This window comes from Perca fluviatilis, chromosome 17 (genome assembly GCF_010015445.1).
Source record: "Perca fluviatilis chromosome 17, GENO_Pfluv_1.0, whole genome shotgun sequence".
Classification (NCBI taxonomy): Eukaryota; Metazoa; Chordata; class Actinopteri; order Perciformes; family Percidae; genus Perca; species Perca fluviatilis.
Window position 1 is genome coordinate 14989717 of NC_053128.1, and position 20789 is coordinate 15010505.

Sequence of the window (20789 nt, forward strand, 5' to 3'; positions counted from 1 at the left end):
CATGCACTCACTGTGTGTGCGTCAAAGCGCGGTCTCTGCCGCCGCTCGGGACAAAACCGCACGCAGCTGCTTTCATTTTCCAGTGCTCGAGACTGCACGCGCAGGAGGGGAGCTCGCTACAGGGACATCACCTCTGACGGACTTGATATAGGACAAGAATATTTTTCATCTGATAACCACCACGTAGGGGGCAGTTACAAGTGCCGTTTGGTGGAAAAACAAACTTGTAAATCCTAACCGTCCATATATCGCCACCGTTTTTAATGTGCTTCATGTGTTTGCGCTCAACAGTGAGGTAGATGTGTGCGGGCACATTTTACAGGAGTGTCGGCGTGTGATTTATCCCGTGGATGCTGCTGTCGGGGTCGGTGTCTGAGCCCTGCAGGATCAGCCTGTCATAGGGCATCATGGTTTCTCTGGTTCTTCACAAGTGGATGAGGAATACTTCACCGGAGATGCTGCTGTTGGTGCCGATATTGTGGCTTTTACCTCTGACCGGAGCGGCTCCGTCTCAGACTACCGAGCAGCTGGACTCTGGGGTGGTAAGTGTTCTATCTTTTCTACATGGGGGTGGGAAGTTTTGCTACTTAGCCTATGACCATTTTTAGGAAGTTTTTCGCACTTGATACCACCACTCCACATACAGTATAGTGGTGGGTTGTGGTTTTTTTGTTTTTTTTACCAGACCCTCTCCTAGAAAGGACAGTTTACCCTACTTTTGGATGTCGGAGGCAATTTTTTTGTCCTCTACTTGATCTGAATTTCAACACGTCGCAGCAGTCCAATGGACGGTGGCAAGCTTGGCGTTGCAATTTGGATGTGATGGGAAATAAATAAATAGGATCCTGTTCTCCAAAGCAAATCCCTGTAATGGCTTGCAATAAATAAATGTAAATGTATTTGCCTCGGCGGAAAATCGACCTCCTCCACAGCATGCTGACATAGTATATATCCTGCACTGATGAATAGCAAACAGGGCTCACTTCCAGGACAGTGACAGACCAAGCCATAAGTCGTTATTGGTTATTTCCTCTTCATGCTCCAATATGTCATCTGAGGCCAAGTTTGAACAGTTAGCCTACTGGGTTTAAAATAGAGTTGTTTACAATGAGATGTAATGGAACAGCAGATTATGCTGAACCAATTTTTGACTGTTTGAGTGACAAAATGTTAACATACAGGCTAAAGAGTGTAATCTGTTAATCGTGAGTAGTTTATTTTAGAAGCTATTGTCAAAAAAAGGGAGCAAGTCTATTTTAATGAATATTCACCTAATTTGTTTCGTGAATGTATGCTTTATTATGTTTAACACGCCCAATGAGCAAATTAAAGCTAATATAAAATATATTTTCATCAATATGTTAGACCCACAATATACTTTAGCTTTGTTTTTGGGGTTTAATGAACAGAGCACCTGCAGATAAAACAAGTATCTGCTAATTAGTAACGTCCTAATTAATTGTTTGCTTTAATGGCTCTAACATCAACATGCATTTCTCATTTTCATGGATGGATTCATGCTATACTGCTGCCCATCCAACATCTGTCTCTTCAGTGCCTCTCTCTGTCTGTTCTAGAGCTGGGCAATATATCGATATTATATTGGTATCGTGATATGAGACTAGATATTGTCTTAGATTAGATATCATAATATAGCATAAGTGTTGTCTTTTCCTGGTTTTAAAGACTGCATTACGGTAAAGTTATGTCATTTTCTGAACTTACCAGACTTACTACAGTCATTATATCCACATTACTGATGATTATTTATCAAAAATGTCATTGTATAAATATTTTGTGAAAGCACCAATAGTCAACACTACAATATCGTTAAGGTATTGATATCGAGGTATTTGGTCAAAAATATCGTGATATTTGATTATCTCCATATCGCCCAGCCCCAGTCTGTTCTTTTTCAGTAGACAAGCTAAAGGATGAACCCTATTATCAAAGACAGTGCTGAGGTATTTCTATTGCTGAACCATCTCCACTAACTCACTGCGTATGTGTGCTGCCACAAGACAACCATTAATTTCCTTGCTCTTAGATACTCTTAGCTGCAGACAATAATCGTCCAAAGGTGATCTGAGTCAACTAAAAATTTCATCAGGAAATGGTTAGACAGGTGCATAAGAAGGTGACAGGACATGTCCTTTGGCAAGCAGATGGGCTATGCAGCAGATGACTTTTCTAAAGAAATAATTCTTGTATTGTTGGTCATTGTTACATTTTTCTGTTGTTAAAAGTAGCTGCTTTAGCCTTGTTTTTCTCACTGAAGATCCAACATGTTGGGTGGTTGGATGTGAATTAGCTGGTGTTTGGTTAGGCAATCCTTAAAGCTGCCTGTTATCCCTTATCAAGCTGTGTTTGAGTGTGTGAGCAAACATGTGGCTTCTTACCCATCCATCAGAAACAGAGCAATGTGGGCATCACTGGAGGTCTTTGTCTCACTAAACATTCAGTTTAAGTCCACTGCTGTTTTGTTCCTGGTTTGCACTGAGAACAATATCTGTGTTTATTATATGAGGTACTCAACTCTGCTCATCAGCCATGTGTTTACTTCTGTCCTCCATAATTCCATGCTGCAAAACTGGTTTGTATGTGCTCCTGTGCTGGGAGCAGCTTCTCAGTTTTTTTTTATGAACCTACAAACCAAATCAATGAAAAGTGGCTTAAAGCTGCAGGGTGCTGAATCCGTATTCTCAATGAGATTTGAAGCACAAACAAACACATATTTGGAAAACAGTCAACTTTGGTGTTCATATCCAAAGTGTTGCTTAATGCATGTTTAGAGGATTTATTTTCAAGATTCAAGATTGCCAATAACTAATTTTTGATCTGAGTTTATTCTTAAGAGCTTTCACTTTTCAAACAAATTTAGGTCGCTTGACCTGCAAATCGGGGTTGGTCACCTCATGTACTGTAAATTTCAAGCGACAAATTACCAGTCTTTGCAGTCAAAATAGTGGAATTTAATGTAGGGCAGATACTAACACTTATTATCAGTGATTAATATGTTGATTATTTTCTTAAAGGATTGAGTTGTTCTGTCCATAAAATATCAGAAAATAACAAAAAAGCCCATTTCCCTGAACCAACGATGATGTTTTAAAAAGGAGCGAATGGGATCGTACACCTGAGTGGGATAACTGTTTTTATTGACAAAGGCAGACAGATTTTTTCTCTGGTTGTTTATTAGGTGTAAAAGGGGTTTAGGATGACCAAGGGAGTGGGACAGACAGATGGACAGATTAGCACTCGTCCACAAACGCACTCCTCCCCTACGACTGCCTGACTGACTTTTAAATAAGACTTCTCCTGTTGAGAGCAGGTGGATAATTGGTTGTTGAGGGTTTGATTGGGTTCTCCCACTTCAGCCCAGTTGTGTTCATAAATGCTATACATTTGGTACTTGGTCAGCAACCGTCTACCCACAGATCTGTGTCCTAATCTCCAGCTCTGCTGCTCCCCAGTCCCATTACACTTCAGAGCCACTGTGCTGCATCACTTGGCTTTTAGTCGAGCTTGAGCGCTGCATGCATCTGTCTCTCCTTGTAAGTACTGTACACTGCGACCGTAATTAGCTGGACCACAAACTTAAGCACAGCTCTGAGGCATCCAGATTCTAGTTTTGCTGTTATCTAGCCCAGTATATTACTGCAGAGCAACAATTAGCAATTTCAGCAGTCCTACATAACAGCTACAATGTCATCTGCACTATGTTTTCCGCTCATCATATCATGATGGCTGTTTTCTGCGTTAGTACAGAACGACTGAGCTGCTTAGGGGACTATTTGGAAGCTGTGCTTTACTTGCTTTAGCAGCTGTCATAAGATAGAGTAAGGTGACCTGATCGGCTGCTGATAAAAGTATCTAAAATACTATTTAATCCTGTAGAAACTGACCTTACAGAATGTCTGTGTAGCATTTAATCTTTTTCACAGAGGAAAATTTTTGTTATTGTAACAATAGTGTGCGGCGTATGCCTGATAGGACAACCACACCCTGCCAGTCTGCTTCTGATTCTCATTTTGCTTTATACTTTCGTCAATGAGAACACCATCTGGTCTTGTGTCCGCTGAATAGAAAAGAAAAAAAATGCCTGGTAGATGCCACCCTGCTCCGCATACTTTCACTATCAGTCCCACTTCCGGCACTTACCCACTGCTAGTAGCAGCTCTACTCGGCTCGACTCGGCCGCGTTGCCCCGTCCTCCTTTTTCCATTGGAGATTAAGTACTGCTTCATGTGTGAGGCGAGCGCGGCTGGTCGTCATAGCGCCGCCGCTGGAAACTGCTGTGACCTAACGCGACACACATAGAACGTCAAAGGTGTGTTGTTGTTGCCGCAGCCAGAAGACAAATTTTGTTTCAAAAGAAGCTGGAGGCAGCAAATAAAACACTGCTGGCTAAACTATTTTAAAATGGCGGGTTTGTTCAGGACACCACCGTCTGTCGCTAGCAATGATGACCCAGTGATTAGTGACGATTCTCTATGACCAATCAGTAGTCTGCAAGTTTATACGTCACCTTTTGGTATCGCCTCAGCTCGCTTGGAACCTCGACGGAGGTGATACTAAAAAAAGTACCTGTTGGGAGGTACAGGGACTTTTTTTTCATAATGGAAAACCCAAAAAGGCGAGTAGAGTCGAAGTGAGTCGAGCAGGTACCACGTAATGGAAAAACGCCATTACTCTCCCTTCCTACTCGGCCTCATAATACAGAGTTCTCCTGCAACTAGCCTGCCCGGCACCAGTACCACCACCCCTCATTAGCTCGCTCTTTGCCTCTCATGAGTGCGCATTTCACCAGTATCATATTCTCTCCACTCTTTCAGTCTCCTTTCTTTCATTTTCTTCTTCCAATCCAGATATTAGGCTTTCTTCTACCAGCACATCATGGGCTCTTCTGACTACATCCAGAGACCCAGGGGTGGAGGGTTCTCAAAGAAAAGAAAAAATGCATGGATGGTCTAGGGAAAGTACGATGGAGGAATTGAAATAGAAAACCAACCAGACGGGGCCAAGAAAGGAAACGTATGAAATGAAAAGAAAGAGAATATATCATTGGGACTACTGTTTCTTGAATGTGCCAGCGTAGTGATTTAGGGAGAGAGTTCACTTTTGGATGTTATAGGCCTGTGAGATATGTAAGGGATAATGTGAAGCGAAGCGGTCATGATTGCGAATTAGAACCCCGACAGGGTGATGCAGGTCTTGAATCAGCCTGAAGGGGTTCATTTGCTATAATGACCGTCTCGCTCTACTTTATCCTGCTTCTTACACGGCTATCCGGTGGAATGAGTGAGATAACCACTGTTGCCATTAGCGCTGTCAGTGATCCCTGTTTCCTCCACCATCTCTCTCCCTTTGTGATCTGCTCTTTAGCTGTGTGAGCACAAATATTGATAACAATTTTTGTTGATTTCAAAATTGTACGCCAGAGTCTATGGCAACGGTCTGTTATAATGGTCTGTTATAATGGTCTGTTATAATGGTCTGTTATAAAGAAATGCGGAATTTTGCGAATGACCAATCTGAATCGAGTATTTAACCAAGTTGTGTAATAATATGAAGTAATTGTCGTCAGCAGCCTGTGACATAACTGCAGATAAGTAGAAGAGCACAAAAGTTAGTAAACTTGTATTTGTCTTCCTTGCAGTATCATGTTGGATCATTTGGATACTTTTAGCTCCTCCTTTCTCCCTCTTCCATCAAGCTCTGTGACCTTTCTGTCCGTAGCGCTGTATCATGGGGCTTATATCCAGGCCAAGCACATGGACACTTTTTTTTCATGGAGTGGGAGATGACTGCACAGTAGAGTAGAATATATCATTGTGTGATGATTGACAGTGAACACAGGAGACAGTTCAGCATGTAATATATAGCACATTCACAGCTTCTCAGGAAGAGGGAGATACTGTGGAAACCAACCAGTCCTTCAATCCGCTCGCATCCAATCTGTGATCGCAGCAAGTGTGACAGCTCTCCAGGGAGTTGCAAGTTTCTGAGGAATTTGCTTAGATCTACCTAATAGTTAGTCACACTTCAGATATATGTCCAAATTCATTCATTGCACAAAGCTGTCTAGTTTTTGACCAGTAGGACTAATGTGCTTTATATTCTGGATAAATTAAGATTTTTTCCTATAAAACACGGCTGACCGTGCAACCACATCAAACCGCTAAGCTCCCTTCACTCCAGCAGAAAACGTTCTGGAAGAATTCAACAGTTACAAGGACATTTTACTCGGAAAATTCAGTTTAACAATACAAAAAACTGAGTGAACTGAGATGCTGAGGCTGCTTAATGTGGCAAGGCTCAGTACTTTAAGAAACATGGGTCTTAGTTCTGAGTTAGCCTGGGGGGTTAGTGGCAAAACGTTTAGCTTTAAAATCAATTTATTTTTCTGAAACTGTCTTAAATTGCTTTAGACTAATCTAAGAGCGAAGTCAAGACTGACTTAACACTACAGACCAGTCTAAAATATCTTTGTGTATTGCATGTGCATTTCAGAGTAATATACAAAGAAACAAGTGAATTATAGTATCTCTGCTGTGTTACTTTGTGTTTAATAGTACAATGATTGAACAGATTTTTTGAACAATGCTGCTGTGACTCAAAGACTCTAGGTTGCATCTTATTTGTTCATTTGTATGTATCATATCTAGTATGCTCATTTGCAGACGCAGACACAGTAGATCTAGCCCTATAAATGTTTGATTTTACAGAAGTGATGGATTAATATTGTGGGCAAGTGAGTGCTGTTTGCCACAACAGAGCTGCACGCGATAGTCTTTTTCCAATGGCTTGAACTGACTTCATTACTTAGGCAGACCCATTCCAGGGCTCCCCATATAGAAAACCTCAAATCAACTCCATGTGGACAGTTCTATTTTAACCCCAGGAGCCCCGCCTCTTCTTGTCTTCGACTAGATCAAGGTTTTGGTTACCATTGCTATTCAAAGGGCCGACCAGATCTTGTAATTACAGTGGTTTCTGGTTTTTGCGCTGACTCGCATGCTGAAGCCTAAAATAATCCATAGCCCTGCCAACTGAACTGCCAATAGACTGCTTTAATAGTACCATCAAGAAAACCCACAAGCAACAACAAAGCTACTCTGAAATTGCTTGCAGAAATTGGCAGAATTATAATAAATGTGGTTGTGTGTGCATGTGTGTCACTTTCTTCTTGTGTGTCTCTTTAAAATGTATGTATGCATGATTGCGTGTGTGCGTCGCTGCCTCACTGGTGATGTCATAGTTTGTCTCATTTGTCATTTCTTAACAAGTCATAGTGGTGTGGATGATGACAAAAAGGAAAGGGGAATGGATGAGCACAATTGCTTGTCATCTGTGGAGTCAACTTCAAGACCGTTATGTGTTCATGATCTAGTTTCTCTAAAGGTTCAAGTGAAATGAAGATAATTAGATGGGAGGGTGAGGGAAGACCAAGAGAGATTGAGTGGGTGGCAGAGATAAGATATGTCTTCATTCAACTATCACTGGCAATTAGGCCCACGTTCTTTTAATCCAGTATTGCTACTCAACTTCCCATCAAGTGAATGTAATGAACGACTAACAGTCTGCTAAATTTCAAGTGCTACTCATGACTGTGTGTATTGCAGTTGATATGATTGTGTCAATTGCAGTCTGGACTGGGGTAATTCTTGCTGAATAGGACCATGCTCTTTTAGTGTTTTAGTTTAAATAAGGAGTCAAACACATATAAAGATGATCACACACATCTACATGTATGTGTGTGGTGTGTTTGCAATCTTTCCTGCAATCTTTGCATGTTTGATACTGGAGACATTCCTCAGCTGACCCTAGAGAGACATTGTCTTTTTTAGTGACACATGGCAGCTGTTTCATGGCTTTGGTGTGGGCTTTATGAACTGCATACAAGAACAATCTATAAATACACATTCATGTATTCCCTCCTACAGCTGAGCTACAGATTATTTATTTTTATTTTTTTGGGGGCATTTTTAGGCCTTTATTGACAGGACAGCTGAAGAAATGAAAGGGGTGAGAGAGGGGGAATGACATGAAGCAAAGGGCCGCAGGTCAGAGTCAAACCCAGGCCCACTGCATCGAGGAGTAAACCTCTACCAACTGAGCTATCCAGGCACCCTTTTATTTTTATTTTTATTTATTAAAGTCAGCATACACGTAAGTAGAACAATATAATACCATTTTACGATGCAAACTGTCCCAGGTTTTCGTAAAGTGGATTTGATGTTTTTCCATAGCCATAAAGGCCACAGAGATGAAAAACATCTACATGTCATATCGATTAACTGGGTTTTTGACAGCAAAACTATTATGGAATGGTGAATGACCTTTGGTTGTGATTTAGTTTGAGATTTTTCAAAAATGATGAGATGATGCAATTAAAAAGAGCATTCAGGATTTTAACCCTGCTCGTCTCTGCCCAAAGCCTCTTCAAACCCTGCCTAAACTGTGACTGGAGCGAATATAATCCTAAAACAATAATGATGGACATGTTGGTTCACATAAAAATGATATCAAATGTTGGAACTTTGTGCCAAATGGATAGCTTTGGTACACACAGAGACCACAAAAGAACAAATTAAAGATTGACTCTGGGATAGTTCAAATCTGTCAGGTGTGTGTATGCTTGTGTATGTGTATTTTCTCCATAATCCTCACTATCAGGGGACACTGGGTAGCTTTATTCAATCCTTGTGTCAGTTGGCTTTGGCTGAGTGCCATGCCACAGATAGAAGAACTTCAAAGAAGGTTTGGGGTCTTTTTTTCCTCACTGGAGACACTGAAACTTATGTCTGTTAATTTAAGCTCCAGTCCTATTTGGCTCCATCAGTTTGTTTATCTTTAATCTCTGGCTGACTTTTTAAAGTCCCATTTCTCTTTTCCCCTTTCTTTCCTTATATCATCCCTCACTCCTTCGTTCATACCCAGAAATCTCCATCCATCCACCCATACTTCTATTTTGAGATGATTTATAACCTGACATATAACAGGTTGGATAGTAGGGGTGGGAATCATCAGAGGCCTCACGATACAATATCATCACGATACTTATGTCACGATACGATATTATTGCGATTTTAAACATATTGCGATATTCTGCGATATATTGCAATGTATTACCTTTTTTCCAACTTCAGATTTTTCTTTGTCAACATCTGTTTTATCTAAAAAGATAAACGTTTGTTGTTCATGTCACTTCAATTTTATTACTGCAAAATGGGATTGTCAAGCAGACAAAACTGACCAACGCATAAATAATAATAGATCGATACTTGGCGTCTGTGTATCGATACAGTATTGCCACGAAAAATATTGCGATACTATATACGTCTTTTCATGAATGTATATGTATTTGCAGGGTTGAATATGTGTGTCTGCCTTTTGTGCACTCTCAAGGCTTTGCTGGATTTGCCAAAGGAGTAAAAAATGCAACAATGATATGTGCACAGGGATGCCACTGGTGCATCTTGCCACGGCCTCTCAAAAATTGGAGGTGAGTTGCTGCTGGCACAGATGAGGCAAATTCTGCTAATGGCAAACAAGGGACTAATTACCAGTCTCAGCAGAGGTTCCTGCAGTCCCTGAAAAAAGAAAAAAGTCATCCCCAAAAAAAACTATCATATCGTCAGAAGCAGAAGGGCCAGTCATTGTTTGCATCACTGCAAATAGTATGTGGGTGTGTCTTTTTATTAGTGGACATCTAATCTAACAAGTATGCTGATTTACTTCTAGATTAATGTGTGTTTTGCGTACGTCTTGAGGAGACAGGGGTTTCTGTTGTGTTGTGTTCTCTGGGCAGGAGTGCTTCTAAACAAACACACTGTCAAACACAAGAAGAAACTGATGAATGAGGTTTGGTGTGGCAATGTGAGTAGCATACAGTTTACTCATAAAACGGTTTGGTTAACGAGGCCCTAGCGTATTGCAGTGCATGTAAATATATTCTGCAATGTCCTGCTTCAAGCTCATTTCTCCCAATAACTGATTTATTTCTGGTCTCTTTCTCCATTCTGTCTTCCCCTTCCTTCTTTTCTTCTTTCTCTCTCAATCGGCACTCTGTTTCTGGTTTTTCTGCATTTCTGCATTTCTTTTTTCCTTTTAGCATTAACTGTTTTTCCTCTCTCTCTCTCTCTCTCTCTCTCTCTCTCTCTCTCTCTCTCTCTCTCTCTTCTTTTGTCTCCCACTCTGTTTCTTTCTCTCTCTACCCCCTCTCTCTGTGTCTTTGTATTCTCGTCTCTTTTCTCTCTCTACCTCCTCCTCCTAACATTTCTGTCTCTCCACCTTCCTGCTGGCTGCCTCCAATGAACAGACAGTAGTTCAGCTCTCTGTACAACCAGCTGTTCCTAAACCAGGGATTAGATGATTCACTTACAGTTGCATCCTAATCCCTGTTGTCACGCTCTCACAAACACAAACATGCAAATTAGGACAGATTTTCCTCCCAAGTATCTCGGAACTGACATTCACACCTTTAACTGGATGGAAACTGGGTGTCGGAATAAGCACGTCCATCAAAATGTACTGTATTCTTTCAACAAGTCAGACATGTGTCCCATTACTATATATGCTCATTGGATCTGCAGGAGTAAAAAAAATACTTCCTGAAGTAAAGTGATTGAGTGTTTCAGCAGGGATGCGTGTATGCCATCCGCTTGCAACATAGTGGGCTAAATGATTACTTTTATTGTCAGCCATCCCTTTTCTCTGCTGCCTGTCTGCCCTGTTCACTGCCTGCAATCTGAGGAAAGTAGTCAAATTGTAACTCTTCTAATTAAAAATAAAGACTACTCTACAAATGTCCACGTCTTCTTGTGTCCTTGTCAGCCAAAGCAGCAGTGGATTTCCTGTTTGGATTGAGACTGTAAAATCTATTATATCATGGTTTCCCGCAGCACTTTGCAGTTAAGGCGGCCGCCTAGCAACACACGCCTGCCGTCTTAACTACGTCGTCGTCGTAAAAAAAAAGTTATATGAGTGATATCCGCCGTGTTACTCTGGAATGTTTTCTCCCTTTCTTTCCAAACCACACAGTTGACAACCTGCAGGTGGAGGCGGTGGAGACAGGCTCAGACATAAACGCCGCAGGCTGCTGTGGACTTGTCAGTCTCGCAAGCGGTTTCAGGAAAGTGGCTGCACGTGTCCGACAATGCACAGAACATTAACCGGTTACAAGCCTACAGCTGTCCGCAGACACGGAGTGGGGAAAATGTGTCAGAGCCTCCCGGACGGAGACTCGGTTTCCTGCTTGTCGGTCAATGGTTAATGATCAGTTAACATTTAATTTCATTGTTCTATCTTTTGGAAGGCTGGCTGCCAAAAATCGCCACTTACTAGCTAATTAAGTAGCCTGAGGTAAACAGAAGTGACGTGGTGGCAGGCGTCTGGTGTGTGCGCCAGTGTTTGTGTGCGTTTGTCGGCCCGCCCCCGTGAAGCTCCGACATGCAGACAGCAGAGGAAAAGAAGAAAGTAGCTGCACCTTCGCCAAAATGAAGACTGAAAAATAGAACTATTTTGGTACAAACATTTACTCGCCATGTGGCAGATAGCCACATAGGGAGGCACATAGCCCCCCTCCTTTAATCTCACCAAAGCTAACTGGTCACTAAAAAGCATAAAACGTGTTCTACTGTGTTGGGGATTATTTGTTATTTGCTGTCCACTCATAAAGCCATATAAGGGCTTATATACTGTATTCTTTCTGACGCCCACTTATTGCAGAGGCTTTGTCAAATATTTGTTACTGTAAGCAGCAGAGGCCCTGCCATGTGCTAAGTGTATTGTGGGTCCACAGGAAATATTGTAAATATGTCAACATGCCCGGATAATTTGAGGTATGAAAGGAAATGTGGATGTAGATCCATTTAGTAAGAAAAGGCTTATTGTTTCGTTTTTATTTTCACTGAATAATATCCAGATTATTAAATGAAGTGAGCGGTAAAACCGGATTCAGCCAGATTTCTATACTCCCACGCATCCAAAAGTTGTGTTTCCTGTTGCAACGCAAAATTGATTACTGATGATCAATTTTCACTGCTCATTACAGTTAAAGGAATATTTCACCGCTGGAAAGCTGAATATATCTTTAAATTGGGTCACTTATGTAGTAGAAATGTGAATTTTTTTTAATTGGTGCCTTCTAGGCCGAGAAAAGCCAGAAAATGTGTTTTGGTCTTATATGGATGAAAAACACCAAATCCCAGAATGCACCTGCTTCGTTGCTTTGAGTCCACTCCCAAGCCACGCCTACCGCTTGACAGACAGACCGAGGCATTCATCTCAACTCAAGCGTGTTTTATTGTCATTTCAACCATATACACAAAACAACGTTTCATCGTGACTCAAGTGGTGTTACACATTTAAAATATATAAAAACAGGCTACATTTAGTACACACACTTTATAGACTCCGTAAAGTTCAGCTAACACATACTAATAAACACCGAGCATAAACACAGCCGTGAATTAGCGTGAAATGTAGAATGGTCGGCATTTAACAGTCACAAACTCCACCAGCAGTTAGCAGTTAAATGGATACAAATCACCACATTTCTGCACCACTCGGTGTTAACACAGCCCACCTTACCCGGCGACAGAGCATCTCTAGCTCAGAGGGCTAGCAGGCCTGGTAGCTGGACAGTCCAGTACACTATTCAGGCATGTTTCCACAACAACAAAAACACAGCAGTCTCTGAACTCACGTTGGGAGTTTCGTTGAAGTTGGATGTAGTCCAGTTTGTGGTCTAAATGAGCGGACACTTGCAAGCAGGATCCGTAAAGTTCAGCTAACGCATACTAGCATTGGTGTAGCTAAACACAGAGTATAAACACAGCCGTGAATTAGCGTGGAATGTCGAATGGTCGGCATTTTACAGTCACAAGCTCCGCCAGCAGTTAGCAGTAGCTAGTTGGATTTTATTTCTACACCAGTCTGTTTAACACAGCCCACCTCCACGGGCCGACGAGAGCAGCCTGGTAGCTGGATAGTCCCGGTGCCGGTACACTGTTGTTCAGGCATGTTTTCACAAAAACAAAAACACAGCAGTCTCTGAACTTACGTTGGGAGTTTCGTTGAAGGAGGATGTAGTCCAGCTTGTTGTTTAATGAGCAGACACTTGCAAGCAGGATGGATGGGACAGGTGGACAGCTAGCGTTAGCTTTCCACCTAGCCGATGAGGATGTCCCCTAGCCGGCTAGCGGCATTGAGCGACACCGCTGGTCTCCGTGCAGGCGAAGCTCACGTAGTGTGCCGAGTATTCCGTCTGTAATAACGTTTCCTCCATATTCTCCGATCTGTACCGATGTATCCCGGTGGTACACACGTCCGGTAGTTTGAATGCACATAATTGTTGTAAATGTTTTCTGCTGAAAACCGAGAGCCTGTTTAGCGAAGCTTCAAAAATCGTCATTTTACGTCATTGGAAGATTTTTTTCCCGGCCCCAAATGCAGAGATCTCTCATCTCAGGGGGACATGAGGGAGGGAAGCACGGTCATTCAGAAATACTATCGGGTTTCTACTGATACAAAGCTGAATGCTAAATCGGTGAAGTATCCCTTTAAAGAAGTCCTACTCCGATGAGGACAGCTCAAAATATGCTTCTGGTTATAGAAAGTGAAGAGAAAAATGTGGAGAAAACAATATAAACAAAATAAAATACAGTTTTGTCTGATTGCCAGTTTACTTTTTACAACAAACAAAAGTCATTAATTGACAACTCTTCAACCGTCAAACAAACTACCTTTTCATATTAGTCAAATGATGATGATAGATTCTCTTGATTTCACATTGCAGAATGAAGTCATAGTTTTCCATTAGCGAGTTCATTACTCAAAATCATGACATATTTTCAATAAATAATTGAAGCAATAGGCAGTGTACAAATTCAATAACGGAAGCACAAATGCAAGTCTGCTGCTGTCTGCCAAAACTATCTAGTTGACAACAACTGTGAGCAGTCTACAGGCTGTCGTAGACTGTGTAGGATCAACTGTTATTGTAACAGACAGGAACATTTCACGGCATCTCTTATGTTAAATATTCACTTGGTCAAGGCACCTATCAACATATCGAGGCACCTGTCATTCCATTCATTACAATCTACAAAAATGGTAAACATTATAAACACCCAGATCCCCCCCGGCCCCCCAAGGCCCATCCTGGTCCATAGGCCCATACATATACGGTATGACTACACCACTAGCCAAAGCTGTATCTGTGGAGATCAAACACATTACTCAGACTAGAGTTTCAGATAATAAAAAGTAACATTAAGAGTAGAGTTCTACTGTAGCAACACACAACTGAAGAGGATTACTGTATCACGCATGAATTGTCTTGTGAATAACTTGTCTGGAATGTGTTTATGCAGAATTATTTTTATTTTTATTGTTTTTCTGAAACCTAATGGGTCACTACAACATTAATCTGAATTTAAGACGGTTCATTTACGGGATAGGTCTGGTGGATGTCCCTCACTTTCTGCTTTCTTTGAGATAACTTTAAACTCTGGTTGCATCAAGCAACATTAACCTCTGAGCAACGTTACAGGCTTAAAATGTTTTTAGGACATTTTTAATAGTGCAACAAAGCAGGCCTGCTTGGTTCGTTCTGGGAATGATTTAAATAGAATATGTTTACGGCTTTTAATCTCTAACTGGGGCTGAACTGTTTTGGGCCGATTGCTATGGACAAAACACACACGACGATACACTGGTAAGAGCAAATTACGTTTAACCATGTATCCAGCTAATTTATATGGCTCATGTTACTGTATTTAATAGTTAACTTAATTTAATATTGTATGTGGCGTTTTCTTTGCAAATGTTCCACCTAAACAAGTTCCTTCCCAAGACCATTTTGCAGCACCACGCTCGCTGCGTCCAGAGCTTAGCGCCGCCCAAGATGATTCTGATTGGTTTAAAGAGATGCAAACAACCCCTGACCATTTATTCTCCTATCCAGGAACGTTGTGTGGATTAGCCAGACCTTCCTCCGCAGCACATTGGAGATAGGTCTGGCAATGCACTACTACTCCTACTTGTACTGTGGGGTAACAATGACTACGTTTACATGCACATAATATTCTGGGTTTTGCCCTTATTCCGAAAAAGACGATATTCCAACTAAGCTGTTTACATGGCTAATGAAAGTGAATATTCCACTAATATTCCCGTTTACATGTACCCGTGCAAAATAAGATTTTTTCAAAGTTTACCAGCGGTGGTGGACATGTTGGACTGTGCAAACACAGCATCCCTCTATCATTCCTTCATCCAGCTTCTTGAAAAGGTCAGCATAGCGATGTTTGCGCATATCCAAAAACCTGTTGATATCAAAGTCTTTGATAATGTTTAAAAGTAGCTGTGTTTCTCCTTCTTATCAGGTCTACAGCCTTGCAAACTGTTGGCTGGTTGATTTGTGTACAGCAACCATAGCAACGCACGGAGCTGACCATAAGCCGTAAACTGTGGTAAAAACCCTGATTGAGACGCAAATTACGAATGTGCTGTATACATGTCCAAAGAATGACTCTAAAACCTGAATAATACCGGAATATCCCACGTCTTAATCGGAAAATGCTATATTCGGAAAAAGGCCTTATTCAGAATATCCAACCGGAATATGTTGTGTACATGACCTGTATCAAATTTGCAATATTGTCATATTCAGAATAATAGTGGAATATTGGTGTGCAAGTAAACATACTCAATGAGGCTTGGAGGGGTGAAACATGTTGCTGCTCCTGCTGTGGAAATCAAAGACAGTTGAGAGCTAAATTCAGACTTTTCTCTATATGTTGAATTTATTTTGAGTTGCTACATAACTTTTCAGTTTTAGAGTGGAGCATTCTTGTTTGCCCTTTTTCAAGTTGAGGTTATGCTCATGGTCACTAAACAACACTCACAAACTTGGTCAATGATCTCCTACACGACCGACTCTGATTCAATTTCAGTGGTGTTGCCTGTTGACCCGAGTGTAGCAGCAGCAGCAGCTTTTAAACATTAGGTCCTTTGTTACACATACTTCTGTGGTTTACTGCTTTTCTACTGTGTTATAAAGGTTATGTTCTGAATAGAAACAATCCACAACTTTGGCATTTTGTAATGCTAATGAAATTCAATTCTTTGTATTCATTAACACAAATGACTAATCCATACTTATCGTAATTCAAACAGTGGATGTCCCTAAACCATTTTCCAAGTCTAATACAGTAATTCCAGGCCAATTTAGAAAACTGAGTGTAAGCTGTTAACCCTGAATACACACATGCATGGAAACATATAAAGAAGAAGAGAGATAGGTCATGTTTAAAGCAGTGAAAGGGAGGTGAAGGAAATGCATCAGAGTGGATGAATGATTTCTAGACATTAGTTCTCGCTCGGCAATCCAGCCTCAATTTCCTGTTAGATTAAACGTGTCATTTAGGCTGCATGTCACCCCCAATTCCCCTCTCTTTCTATCCCCATATATTCTCCCTCTTAAAGCTCATCTGTTTGCACAAATGAGACTAAATCCTTCACTTCTTCAGTGAATTGTGTTTACGCTCAGGATGTGCCATTGGAATGGTTTCAGGAGCTTCTCAGTCAGACACACTTAAGCAAGGTTTCATTCCTCGGCTCCTACATCATCCCAGTGTAATACTTTGGGTAAACCATCTCTCTCTGAATAAGCTGGTGATATAAAACAGGAAGCTGCTACAACTGCTTTGAATAATGATAGCATCATTGCACCCAAGGATTTTCTGAAAAAGAATTTGGTTGAGAGAAATTTCCTCGGTGGAGAGCAACAAAAGAAGCAGAAGATTTATTGATGGGAGACATTTACATCCGTGTGATATGTGTTTATTGGCTTATATATTTGCATCAAGGCTTGTTTAAACAGAACTTTTACGAACAATATATCTGCTCTCTGTGTTGTCAAAGCTGTTTATTTATCAAGCAAAAATGCTACCATATACCTAGGTACAAAAGAAAAATGATACTTCCGGTGATATACAAAAGCAGAAACTAACATCCATATTTGCTTGAATATTATACAATTATGAGATACCCCCTTTTTTTAAGGAAAAAAACTGTTATTCTAAAATGCAGTCTGCTGAGACATTTTCCCAGAAATACTATTAGTCCAATGATAAGCCACATTCTCATACATACTGGCAAATCTTTCCCTGGTCCACTTTTCAGACTCTTTTTGAGCTACTCATCATGATATTTCATAACTACAGTAGTCCCTGGCTGCTTGACTGATGGTTTGCTTCCCAGTCAATTTCTGCAGTAAAAATATTGGGATATGCTTTTGACAGGTTTGCACTGAAATGTATTTCCTCCATGGCAGCAAAACATGTTGTGGTAACACTTTTGGGGCTGACTAACTCTTAAAAACACACAATATACAGAAATGAAATAAACTAGCCAACCTGGAAGCGTGAAGGTCTACAAACCCATAATGCAACACTCCGTTAATGTAACAGGCTCACACTGCAATGCAGGGACCAATGCTCACTGCATTCAGAGAGAGAAAGGGGAACATATAAAAAGTTGTTAAAAAGACACAAAAGTCTCGGATGTAATACAACCCCCAGTGTTTTCAGTTTCCAGGAAAAATATCATTTTATATTCAGGCCAATATTGCAGTCAACTGTCAACTGTTTAGGTACTTAGGTGGAATAAACTTGGGTTTGGGTACAGTCAGATGGCTGAGAGGGTAACTCTATATTTTGGAATGGTCTTTCATGCTTATAGGTTGTAGAAACTCCTCTTTAAAAATAGGCTAGATGTTATTTTGTATTAAGGGTTTGCAAAAAAGGGTAATGTTATGTACATGGAGATTGAAAGAAAGATAGTTGATTCCAAACTTTTGATTTGTAGTGTATGTATAATAATGGTCAAAATCACAATAAGTCTTACTACCATGTGCATGAAATGTAACTTTTTCTGCCCTGAACGGCTCACCCTCTTACCTCCATGAGCAAAAGCAAAAGTCTTCATGTTCTGTTGTCAGCAAAGAGCACCCAAGAGGCAAGGGAAAGCTCCGTCCTTAATTGTCATTAATTCATGGATTCAATTGATGGAATCTCAAAACCCATAATGCCACAGCCCTCGCTTTTCCAATTAATTTAACCTTTCAAAACTTGCTTCTACTCTAGTGCAGCTTCATAACATGTCAAAGGTCCGTGAGGTCGGCCACAGGTCTGACCTCATCCTTGAGGTAGGAAGGGGCGATGAAAACACTATAATGGACTGCGCTACTTCGTGACCCTTTAAGAGTCAGGAAGGTTGCGAGGTTAAATGTCTCCCAGCGACTCATTTCCTGTCAGTGAGGCTGAAGATGAAGGGGCTCAGCAGCTGTTCATCAGGGCTAAACAGGGTGGTATTGTTAGACAGAGGCTACGCGATTCTGCTTTTGAGAGATGTTGCCATGGTGATACATAGTCACAGAAATCATTTGTGTGTGTGTGTGTGTGTGTGTGTTGTGTGTGTGTGTGTGTGTGTGTGTGTGTGTGTGTGTGTGTGTGTGTGTGTGTGTGTGTGTGTGTGCGTGTGTGTGTCTGTCTGTGTGTGTCTGTTTAAGCTGACGGACATTTAAGGACCAGAAAAAGATGTGATATAACAGGTCCAACCTAGATAAATAATGAATATAATGCATGAGTCTGATACTGGAGTTTCTAGTCTGAAAGTGTAATATTGTACAAAATGGGTGATGTACAGTGTTAGAATAATGACTCCTCCGATTTCAAACACAAGATGCAGTTGTTTCTACTTGCAGGTCAAAGTTAAAGAACAGTGACCTTTGACCTGCAAGTCTACCAGAGCCAACACTGAAACAGGAAACTCATTGTTCAAATCAACAATTGAGACATGGCTGAATATTTGCAGGAGCTGGTGCAAGTGTGAAAATGCCTTGTACATTTTACACTTGCATCCACACAGGCATTACCAGGTTCTTTTCATAAAGATCACTGTGCACACTAAAACACCTGCCTGAGAGAAAAATGGCTACATTTCTTCTTCAGCGTCTACTTTTCTGTTGGTAAACGTGCACTGCTAACGTCCGTTTGCAGGCTAGATAGCTTATTAGCTGCTCAGCTATATTAAAAAGCATGTAAACATATTTAAAATTATCACTTGTGCTCCATACTGTTCAATACCATTGCTAACAACCCACTGTTGCACTATTGCTTGTAATTTAGTATTATTTGTTTACTTTTTCTCTTGTTCCCCTGCGAGCATTCTGTACCAAAGCTAATCAATCGAACATAGATATTGATACGCCGTTCCAGCCGGCTGAGACGAAGAGGACCATTTCCGATATTTCCCCAAAGACCTTTTATTCTTCCTTTTTAAAGGTTCAATGTGTAGGAATTTCTCCCATCTAGCGTTGAGATCATAGTATATCACAATCAACTCTCTCGCACCACGCAGTTCAAAGTACGTATTACAGCTATGGTAGCCTTCATGCTTCAAAAAGCCAGTCTCTTGCTCTTTTCAATATCCTTTTTCTTTTTCTGGGCGAAGAAGACTGCCTGAAATTTGGATTTTGAATACGTGTGGTCCTCTGTTTCCTTCTTCAAACTTGCCAGGGCCGGGAAGCTACGATACCCATTAGCAGCATCAGCAGCACCTGTGAGTTTATCATCTGACAGCGAAAACGCAAAGGCGGAGCAGTATGTCCTGTATGTCCCTTACTGGCTAACGCATTTCAAGATGGCGCATGACTATGGAGCGTCTCTCCCAGTTCATGTGAATGCAAATGTAAAATTTCAAGCCAAAAGGAATTCTTGGAATTGATGGTGGTGGTAAATATTCATGAAAAAGGACAAGTTTGTGAACGGGCAACACAGCAACACGTTACAGCTAAACACGTTACACACTGGACCTTTAATAACAAAAAAATCATACCTTTAAAAACACATAGACAATATTTTTGACTGCAAAAAGGGATGACTAAATGTGATTTCAGTTGGACTTTTAACTTAATGTGATTAAGTGTTAAGATTCTTTACAGCTGGCTTTGGTGGGGGATGTAAAATGGGAATAAAGACAAATTAAAATATAAAAATGTTTATAAAATGTCTTTATAAACAACACACCTGGAAGCAAACCTTCCTCAAACTCACACACTGCCTCTCCGTCTCATCCCTCTTGTTTCAAACGCTACACTGATGCATCTGCAATTCAGCAACGCTTCAAATCTGCGGCCACATTAATCACTGTCTCACACGCATGAAGCTTGGCTTTCTACCTCAAATCTATTTCATCCTTGGCTTGGACTAGCAGCTTTGTTGCTGAAAGGCGGTGAGCAGTTCACTCACTCTGCTGTATCCACAGCTACAAATTGCTATTGAGATACAATTAATTTGAAATATTATTTAATTAGGGGAAATCTGGATAATGTTGTTTGTCAGACAACGTTGCCTCCCATCGCTAACAAGCTCTTTAAGGACTATTTGTAGGGCCTATACTCTCTTTCTAGCCGTCTTCTTACACTCACAATATTTGTATGTATTTGTAGCTTCTTTTCTATTTCAGACCATACTGTAATACTATATTAAAGTATTACAGGAACCAGGGATCAGGATTACAGAGATAAATTATCCTTCACTTCCAGATACTGCAGCCCAGACTGGGAGTAAGTCAAACCGTATACACTCAACAGCTCAATTATGTGTGCATTTGTGAGAAAGTGAAAATCAAAATGTGTGTTAGCATGTGCTATGTCCTCTTTGAATTATTGTTTTATTGTGAATATAAATAAAAGATTTGAATATGTGCTTGTG

At 40.8% G+C, this 20789-nt stretch overlaps 1 protein-coding gene across 1 annotated transcript in view; it reads left to right on the top strand.

Moving 5' to 3' along the window:
- The first annotated feature begins 407 nt into the window (after positions 1–407).
- LOC120544904 (matrix metalloproteinase-17-like) overlaps positions 408–20789 on the top strand; it is a 73444-nt gene continuing 53062 nt past the window's right edge. Inside the window, exon 1 of the mRNA XM_039778770.1 lies at positions 408–542. Coding sequence (XP_039634704.1) covers positions 408–542 — 135 coding nt within the window. The remainder of the gene's footprint in view (positions 543–20789) is intronic.